This window comes from Tachyglossus aculeatus, chromosome 17, assembly GCF_015852505.1.
Source record: "Tachyglossus aculeatus isolate mTacAcu1 chromosome 17, mTacAcu1.pri, whole genome shotgun sequence".
Taxonomy (NCBI): Eukaryota; Metazoa; Chordata; class Mammalia; order Monotremata; family Tachyglossidae; genus Tachyglossus; species Tachyglossus aculeatus.
In genome coordinates this window covers 58,792,370-58,802,491 of record NC_052082.1, presented here as the reverse complement: position 1 = coordinate 58,802,491, position 10,122 = coordinate 58,792,370, and the positions used below count along the sequence as shown (strand labels likewise).

At 49.7% G+C, this 10,122-nt stretch overlaps 1 protein-coding gene across 1 annotated transcript in view; it reads right to left on the bottom strand.

Annotated features, from left to right (window-relative positions):
• Window positions 1-310: 310 nt before the first annotated feature.
• Window positions 311-10,122, bottom strand: part of SPNS3 (sphingolipid transporter 3 (putative)) — a 65,761-nt gene continuing 55,949 nt past the window's right edge. Inside the window, exons 10-12 of the mRNA XM_038759859.1 lie at window positions 8,832-8,930; window positions 6,765-6,939; window positions 311-416 (exon numbers count right to left, since the gene is read on the bottom strand). Coding sequence (XP_038615787.1) covers window positions 331-416; window positions 6,765-6,939; window positions 8,832-8,930 — 360 coding nt within the window. The 3' untranslated portion in view covers window positions 311-330. The remainder of the gene's footprint in view (window positions 417-6,764; window positions 6,940-8,831; window positions 8,931-10,122) is intronic.

The window sequence follows — 10,122 nt, the reverse complement described above, 5'->3', positions numbered from 1 at the left end:
CCTTCCGCCCTTCCCGGAGATAGACTGCGGCCGGGAAGGTGGGGGGCTGGGCAGGACAGGCGGAGAGGATGGCTGTACCCTGGGTTTCCACGGCGACCGGCCCACCGCTGCTCCCCCCGCGCCCCCCACACAGCCAGGAGGTGCCATATGCCCATTGAGCTGGAGCTTCGGCAGCGCAGTCCAAAACCGCTCGAAGCTGGGGGGTAGCCAGGCGTTGGGGGTGGGGGCTCTCAGCTGGAGGAGTGGGGGGGTCCAGCTCTTGGGGGGTCTCCCCCAGCTGAGGGAACGGGGGTCCGGTCCCAGCCCGGCTGGATGGGAGGGGGCTCTCGCTCAGGGCCCGGCTGCCGACAAGGCCTCTCGATCCTCTCCGGGTGAAAGGAAAGGTGGGTTCTCCCTGCCCTCTTCATCCTCGTTCCCTGCAGGGTGAAAGAGAGACACAGGGTCAGAATCAATCAATCAATCAATCAATCGTATTTATTGAGCGCTTACTATGTGCAGAGCACTGTACTAAGCGCTTGGGAAGTACAAGTTGGCAACATAATAGAGACGGTCCCTACCCAACAGTGGGCTCACAGTCTAAAAGAATGGCGGGTCAGGGTGGTGGCAGGGACAGAAGCAACCGGAGGGAGAAAGCGTTGTAGTGAGGAGCCGTTCCGAGCGGTTTTTCCCTTCCTCTGAGTCCATCTTTTCCCCCAGCTCCTTACAGGACTCTGTACACAGTAGGCATCCAGTAATAATAATAATAATGGCATTTATTAAGTGCTTACTACGTGCCAAGCACTGTTCTAAGCGCTGGGGAGGTTACAAGGTGATCAGGTTGTCCCACGGGGGGCTCACAGCCTTAATCCCCATTTTACAGACGAGGGAACTGAGGCCCAGAGAAGTTAAGTCTTTTGTCGTCATCATCATCATCAATCGTATTTACTGAGCGCTTACTGTGTGCAGAGCACTGTACTAAGCGCTTGGGAAGTACAAGTTGGCAACATCTAGAGACAGTCCCTACCCAACAGTGGGCTCACAGTCTAAAAGGGGGAGACAGAGAACGAAACCAAACATACTATCAAAATAAAATAAATAGAATAGTTATGTACAAGTAAAATAAATCATCATCATCATCATCAATCGTATTTATTGAGCGCTTACTGTGTGCAGAGCACTGTACTAAGCGCTTGCGAAGTACAAGTTGGCAACATCTAGAGACAGTCCCTACCCAACAGTGGGCTCACAGTCTAAAAGGGGGAGACAGAGAACAAAACCAAGCATACCAACAAAATAAAATAAATAGAGTAGTTATGTACAAGTAAAATAAATAAATACAGTGTGAGCCCACTGTTGGGTAGGGACTGTCTCTATATGTTGTCAACTTGTACTTCCCAAGCGCTTAGTACAGTGCTCTGCACACAGTAAGCGCTCAATAAATACGATTGATTGATTGATTGATTAAGTGACTTGCCCCAAGTCACACAGCTGACAACTGGTGGAGCTGGGACTCTGCACAGACTAGGTGTCTCTAACAGTGCTTTGCACTCGGAAGGCACCCAATGCAATGCTCTGCACAGAGTTGATGTCCAGTACAGCTCTCGGCATACAGTAAAAACCAAGCGCCGCACTCTGTGCACAGTGTAGATGCCCAGGACGGCGCTCAACACATAGTAGGCGCCCAGCACAGCACATTCCTCATAGTAGGTGCTGTGCACATACGGTTGATTGATTGACTACGCTCACGCTTAGAGAAGCAGCGTGGCTCAGTCGAAAGAGCCCGGGCTTTGGAGTCAGAGGTCATGGGTTTAAATCCCGCCTCCGCCAATTGTCAGCTGTGTGACTTTGGGTAAGTCACTTCACTTCTCTGGGCCTCAGTTACCTCATCTGTAAAATGGGCATTGATTGTGAGCCCCCCGTGGGACAACCTGATCACCTTGTATCCCCCCAGCGCTTAGAACGGTGCTTTGCACATAGTAAGCGCTTAATAAATGCCATTATTATTATTATTATTATTATTATTATTATTATTCTCTGTGCCTCAGTGACCTCATCTGGAAAAAGGGAATTAAGACTGTGAGCCCCCCATGGAACAACCTGATCACCTTGTAACCTCCCCAGCGCTTAGAACGGTGCTTTGCACATAGTAAGCGCTTAATAAATGCTATCATTATTATTATTATGAAGGCCACTGGCTCGGCTCGGTGGGAAAGGGTGGCTAGTATACTGCGGGGTCAGCTGGCCCAGGGGAGGGTTTCAGTTGGGGTGAGGGGTGGGTGGGAGGAAGGGGACGTCTGCCCCACTATACACGGGAAGTATCTGGAGCCCTAACAGCGAGCACGAATCAATCAATCAATCAATCAATCAATCAATCGTATTTATTGAGCGCTTACTGTGTGCAGAGCACTGTACTAAGCGCTTGGGAAGTACAAGCTGGCAACATATAGAGACAGTCCCTACCCAACAGTGGGCTCACAGTCTAGAAGGGGGAGATGCTCCTAGAGGGCAGGCATCATGACTTCCAACTTCTCAGCATCACTGAATCCCGTCCTTCCCTCTCTATCCAAACTGCTACTGTGTTAATCCGAACACTTATCAATCAATCATATTTATTGAGCGCTTACTGTGTGCAGAGCACTGTACTAAGCGCTTGGGAAGTACACTTATCCCACCGATGAGGTAACTGACTCACGAGAAGTGAAGTGACTTGCCTAAGGTCTTAGCCAACAAGAAGACTTCCAGGCCTGTGTTCATTCATCCATTCATTCAATCGCATTTATTGAGCGCCCACTGTGTGCACAGCACTGTACCAAGCGCTTGGGAAGTACAAGTTGGCAACATATAGAGACGGTCCCTATCCATCAGTGGGCTCACAGTCTAGAAGCAGCATGGCTCAGTGGAAAGAGCCTGGGTTTGGGATTCAGAGGTCATGGGTTCAAATCCCAGCTCCACCACTAGTCAGCTGGGTGACTTTGGGCAAGTCACTTCACTTCTCTGGGCCTCAGTTACCACCTCTGTAAAACGGGGATGAAAACTGTGAGTTCCACGTGGGACAACCTTGTTTCTACCCCAGTGCTTAGAACAGTGCTTGGCACATAGTAAGCGCTTAACAAATACCTTCATTATTTATTATTTATTAGAAGGGCCAGGGATTCTAACCCATGACCACTGACTCCAGAGCCCGGGCTCTTTCCCCTAAGCCATGCCTCTTCTCTAATAATAATGATGGTGTTTGTTCATTCATTCATTCATTCAATCGTATTTAATAATAATAATAATGGCATTTGTTAAGCGCTTACTACGTTACAACTCCAGAGCCCGGGCTCTTTCCCCTAAGCCATGCTGCTTCTCTAATAATAATGATGGTGTTTGTTTGTTCTTTCACGCATTCAATCGTATTTATTAATAATAATAATGGCACTTGTTAAGCGCTTACTACGTTACAACTCCAGAGCCCGGGCTCTTTCCCCTAAGCCATGCTGCTTCTCTAATAATAATGATGGTGTTTGTTTGTTCTTTCACGCATTCAATCGTATTTATTAATAATAATAATGGCACTTGTTAAGCGCTTACTACGTTACAACTCCAGAGCCCGGGCTCTTTCCCCTAAGCCATGCCACTTCTCTAATAATAATGATGGTGTTTGTTCATTCATGCATTCATTCATTTGTATTTAATAACAATAATAATGGCATTTGTTAAGCACTTACTACATTACAAGGTAATCAGGTTGTCCCACGTGGGGCTCACAGTCTTCACCCCCATTTTACAAGTGAGGAAACCGAGGCACAGAGAAGTGAAGTGACCTGCCCCAAGTCACACAGCTGACAGCTGGCAGAGCCGGAACTTGAACCCATGACCTCTGACTCCAAAGCCCGTTCTCTTTCCACTGAGCCTTGAGTGCTTACTGTGTGCAGAGCACTGTACTAAGCGCTTGGGAAGTACAAGTTGGCAACATATAGAGACGGTCCCTACCCAACAGTGGGCTTACAGTCTAGAAAATGGGCTTGCAGTATAGAAGTAAGCCCGTGTTCAATTCCACCAGGCCATGTTGCTTCTCTGCTTCCTTGCTGATCTCCCAGGCTCCTGTCTCTCCCACTCCCGTCCAGCTCATTCTGCTACAAAAACCGCTCAGGCCATGCTTCCTCACTCCTCGAGAACCTCCGGGGTTGCCCGTCCACCAGCGTGGCTCAGTGGAAAGAGCGCGGGCTTAGGAGTCAGAGGTCAATCAATCAATCAATCGTATTTATTGAGCGCTTACTGTGTGCAGAGCACTGTACTAAGCGCTTGGGAAGTACAAGTTGGCAACATATAGGGACAGTCCCTACCCAACAGTGGGCTCACAGTCTAAAAGGGGGAGACAGGGAACAAAACCAAACATACTAACAAAATAAAAGAAATAGAATAGATAGGTACAAGTAAAATAAATGTATAACAATAATAATAACTGTGGTATTTGTTATGCGCTTACTATGTGCCAGGCACGGTACTAAGCGCTGGGGTGGATAAAATCACTCATCCTATCCCGCCTGGATTACTGCTTCAGCCTCCTTGGTCGTGGGTTCTAATCCTGGCTCTGCCCCTTATCAGCTGTGTGATCTTGCGCAAGTCACTTAACTTCTCTGGGCCACAATTCCCTCAGCTGTAAAGTGGGGATGAAGGCTGTGAGCCCCACGTGGGACAACCTGATCACCTTGTATCCTCCCCAGTGCTTAGAACAGTGCTTTGCACGTAGTAAGTGCTTAATAAATGTCATTATTATTATAATTACATCAAACAGAAACTCTGCACCATTGGCTTTAAAGCAGTCAATCCCCTTGCCCCCTCTGACTCACCTCGCTGCTCTCCTCCTACAACCCAGCCCTCACACTTCACCCCTCCAATGCCAACCTCCTCATTGTAACTCCATTTCGTCTATCTCTCTGCCCCAACCTTAGAACAGTGCTTTGCACGTAGTAAGCACTTAATAAATTCTATTATTATTATTATTACTATTACTATTATTATTATTATTATTTTTATTATTATCTTCCCTCTGGCCTGGAAGGCCCTCCCTCCTCATATCCAACAGATAATCTCTCTCTCTACCTTCATAGCCTTATTGGAAGGCAAATCTCCTCCAAGAGGCCTTCCCTGATTTAACCCTTCCTTCCTCTTCTCCCACTCCTTTCTATATCACCCCGATTTGCTCCCTTTAATCACCCGTCCCTCAGCCCCACAGGACTTATTCTGTACCTCAGCCTCCTCTGAAAATGGGGATTAAAACTTCCAGCCCTACGTGGAACAACCCGATTATCTTGTATCTACCCCAGTGCTTAGAACAATCAATCAATCGTATTTATTGAGCGCTTACTGTGTGCAGAGCACAGAACACAGAACAGTGCTTGGCACATAGTAAGCACTTAACAAATGCCATTATTATTATTATTATTGTTATTATATCCTTATTTATATTAATGTCTGTCTCCCCACCTAGTCTGGAAACTCTCTATGGGCAGGGAACAAGTTCACCAACTCTATTCCATCATACTCTCCCGAGTGCTTAGTACAGTGCTCTGCACACAGTAAGTGCTCAATAAATACCGTTGGTTGATTGATTCCCAACGCTGTTGTATCATAATATCCCAAGAGCCCAGTACAGTCTTGTACACACAGTAAGCGCTCGATAAATATCAATCAGTCAATCATATTTATTGAGTGATTACTCTCTGCAGAGCACTGTACTAAGTGCTTGGGAGATCACAATAGAACAGAATTAGCAGGCACGTTCGTTCCCTGCCCACAAGGAGCTTACAGTCTAAATATCACTGGTTTATTGATTTATGGGTTTCCAAATCCCCTGGGCCAGTTCCACCGCCTCGATTATCGGAGCGACAATGGACTTGATAAATTCAACTCGGTCCCTTGAATCCACTGCAGGCTGGTAGTTACCACCCATCCTACCCCCCGGGCCAGAGCTCAGCCCTCATCTCAAGCCCTGACCCATCTAGAAATTACCCCACCATCGTCTGCCCTTCCTGGGGGCGGGGGGATCGTGGAAACGGGGACGTCCGACCTCCAGAGACCCCCATCCCTCGGGCCTCACCGTCCCCCGTGGAGGGGCCGATTTCCTGATGTGGCCTTGGGGAAACTGAGGTACCCAGGGCCGCAGTATGAGCCAGATGGGAAGCTCGGGATGGAGCCTGGGACCCCGGCAGCTCCTGAAGAACTGTGAGCCCGTTGTTGGGTAGGGACCGTCTCTCTATGTTGCCGATTTGTACTTCCCAAGTGCTTAGTAGAAGCAGCGTGCAGCAGAAGAAGCAGAAGCAGCAGAGAAGCAGCGTGGCTCAGTGGAAAGAGCTAAGCGCTTAGTCCAGTGCTCTGCACACAGTAAGCGCTCAATAAATACGATTGATTGATTAAAGAGCACGCGCTTTGGAGTCAGAGGTCATGGGTTCAAATTCCGGCTCCGCCAATTGTCAGCTGTGTGACTTTGGGCAAGTCACAACTTCTCTGGGCCTCAGTTACCTCATCTGCAAAATGCCATCATTATTATTATTATTATTATTAAGACTGTGAGCCCCCCGTGGGACAACCCGATCACCTTGTAACCACCCCAGCGCTTAGAACAGTGCTTTGCACATAGTAAGCGCTTAATAAATGCCATCTTTATTATTAGTAGTACAGTGCTCTGCACACAGTAAGCGCTCAATAAATAAGATTGAATGAATGAGGACGCAGGCAGATCCGGATGTTGGAAAGAGGCCGGATTTTGCGTCCCACAACCGGACTCCGCGGGCAGCTACCTGAGTCGAGCCTGCTGCGGGCAGCCCTCTGGTCGGCCTCCACATGCAGGGCGGTCAGGAAGAAGAAGCCGCCGCCCAGGGCGGTCACAAAGACGCAGACGATGAAGCTGGACTGCAGACTCCGGACGGCTCCCAGGAAGGAATCCGCTTGGTGCTGCTGAATGGCGCTGGAAATCTGATGGGGGGGAAAACACACCCGGCTTCGTTGGGGGCCAAGCGCCCTCCATGGACCAGCCCCTCCACCATGAGAAGCAGCATGGTTCAGCGGAAAGAGCCCGGGCTTTGGAGCCAGAGGTCATGGGTTCAAATCCCGGCTCCACCACTTAGCTGTGTGACTTTGGGCAAGTCACTTAACTTCTCTGGGCCTCAGTGACCTCATCTGTAAAATGGGGATGAAGACTGTGAGCCCCCCGTGGGACAACCCGATCACCGTGTAACCTCCCCAGCGCTTAGAACAGTGCTTTGCACATAGTAAGTGCTTAATAAATGCCATCACTGAGATGCTCTAATCCGGCGGTGGGGGTACGAGTTGCCCCACTGAAGCCAAAGGGAGGCCCTCTGAGATCCGTCTGATGGCCACATCTTTTTTTTTAATGGTATTTGTTAAGCGCTTACTATGTGCCAAGCACTGTTCTAAGCTCTGGGGGGGATACAAGGTGATCAGGTTGTCCCACGTGGGGTTCACAGTCTTAATCCCCATTTTACAGATGAGGTAACTACGGCTCAGAGAAGTTAAGTGGCTTGCCCAAGGTCACACAGCTGACAAGTGGCGGAGCTGGGATTCGAACTCGTGACCTTTGACTCCCAAGCCCGTGGTCTTTTCACTGAGCCACGCTGCTTCTCTAGCTACTAGGCCATGCTGCCTTTCTGAGGGCATCTTCTGTGGGGGTGACATACTGTTGGCCCCGCTCTGCTCTCACTATCCTCCGGGCCTCCCACCCCACGTCCCGGGCAGGGGGACCATCAAGGGCCAGAGACCAGTCCTGACCTCATTTCCCGGTGGATGAGCATCAGCAGCGCAAGAATTAGAGAAGCAGCGTGGCTCAGTGGAAAAGAGTGCGGGCTTTGGAATCAGAGGTCGTGGGTTCAAATCCCGGCTCCGCCACTTGTCAGCTGTGTGACTTTGGGCAAGTCACTTCACTTCTCTGGGCCTCAGTTCCATAAAATGGGGATGAAGACTGTGAGCCCCCCGTGGGACAACCTGATCACCTTGTAACCTCCCCAGCGCTTAGAACAGGGCTTTGCACATTGTAAGCGCTTAATAAATGCCATCATTATTATTAATCATAGTTAGTTATAAGGCACCGATGCAACATTTACTGCCTGTCAGCACTGTACTGAGCTCTGCGGTCCGTATGGGGGATCAGCTGGGACCCAGTCCCTGCCCCCCAAGGGGCTCCCAGTCCCAGAAGGGGGGGTGCCAGGGGTCTTCTCCCCATTTGACGGAGGAGGGAACTGAGGCCCAGAAAGGTTCAGTGACTTGCCTGAGGTCACACAGCTGGACCCGCCCTACCTCCTTCCCCTCCCCACAGCACTTATATATATTTGCACAGATTTATTACTCTATTTTACTTGTACATATTTACTATTTTATTTATTGTGTTAATGATATGCACAGAGCTATAATTCTATTTATTCTGACGGTTTTGACACCTGTCTACATGTTTTGTTTTGTCGTCTGTCTCCCCCTTCTAGGCTGTGAGCCCGCTGATGGGTAGGGACCGTCTCTAGATGTTGCCGACTTGTACTTCCCAAGTGCTTAGTCCAGTGCTCTGCACACATTAAGCACTCAATCAATCAATCAGTCAATCAATCGTATTTATTGAGCACTTACGATACGATACGATTGAATGAATGAATGAATGGATAAATACAATTGAATAAACGAATGAATGGAGCTCGGGGGTCGAGCCGGGACTAGGACCTGGGTCTCCCGACTCCTGGCTCTGTGCGCTGCACACCGGGCCACACTGCCCCAGGGGACAGAGAGAATGAGGCAGAGAGACACAAAGGCAGGGATAGGGGAAGAGGTGGGGGTGGAAGGGGACTGGAAATCCAGGGGCTTACGAGTCCGATGAGGTAGGGGCTCCCGGCATCTCCTAGGAGGTGGCACACTGAGATCTGCAGGGCCTCGGCCGTCCCACGCCGGCTGGCTTCCACCACCGACTGGAACACCAAGGGGATTTGGGAATCTCAGCCGGAGAGGCCGGGGCCAGGACACCCTCCCCACTTCTCCGCTGGCTCCGTCCCCCGACCCCGGTTGGCTACGGGGACCTGAGGCCGGGAGCCCAGCCTGAGCCATGGGTCACAGCCGGGAAGTGGCCCACAGGATCCACTCGCCACGTCCCTGGCCGGTCTGTCTGGTGCCGGGCCCGTGGACCGCGCCACTGACACTCCGGGTCCGAGCATCTTCCGTCACCCATGACGCTCAGAGCGCGCCTCGATGGGGCTTTCCTGGACCGTTCCCTTTTATTTTATGGAAGGTGTCAAGCGTTTACCATGTGGCAGATTTACCAAGCGCTGGGGTAGATACCAGCTAATCGGATTGGACACAGTCCATGTCCTACATGGGCCTCCCAGTCTTCATCCCCATTTTGCGGATGAGGGAGCTGAGGCGCAGAGAAGTGAAGTGACTTGCCCAAGGTCACAAAGCAAACAAGAGCTCACCTCCTCCAAGAGGCCCTCCCAGACTGAGCCCCCTTTTTCCTCTCCTCCTCCCCATCCCTCTGCCCTACCTCCTTCCCCTCCCCACAGCACCTGTATACATGTTTGTACAGATCTATTACTCTATTTATTTTACCTGTACATATTTACTATTCTAATGATGTGCATAGGACAGTGCTTTGCACATAGTAAGCGCTTAATAAATACCATCAATATTATTATTATTATTATCTAGCTTTAATTCTATTTGTTCTGATGACTTGACACCTATCCACGATTTGTTTTGTTGTCTGTCTCCCCCTTCTAGACTGTGAGCCTGTTGTTGGGTGGGGACCGTCTCTATATGTTGCCAACTTGTACTTCGCAAGCGCTTAGTACAGTGCTCTGCACACAGTAAGCACTCAATAAATACGATTGATTGAATGAATGAATGAATGAAGTGACGGATCTGGATTAGAACCCAGGTCCTCTGATTCCCAGGCCAGTGCTCGTTCCGCTAAGCCACACCGCTTCTCAAATTTCTAATACTAATAATGGTGGCACTTGTTAGGTGCTTACTATGTGCCATTTGCTGTACTGAGTGCTGGGACAGAGACAGGATCATTAGGATCATTAGCAACATGGGGTTCATGATCTAAGCAAGAAGCAGTACGGCCTAGTGGAAAGAGCACAGGCCTTGAAGTCAGATTCATTC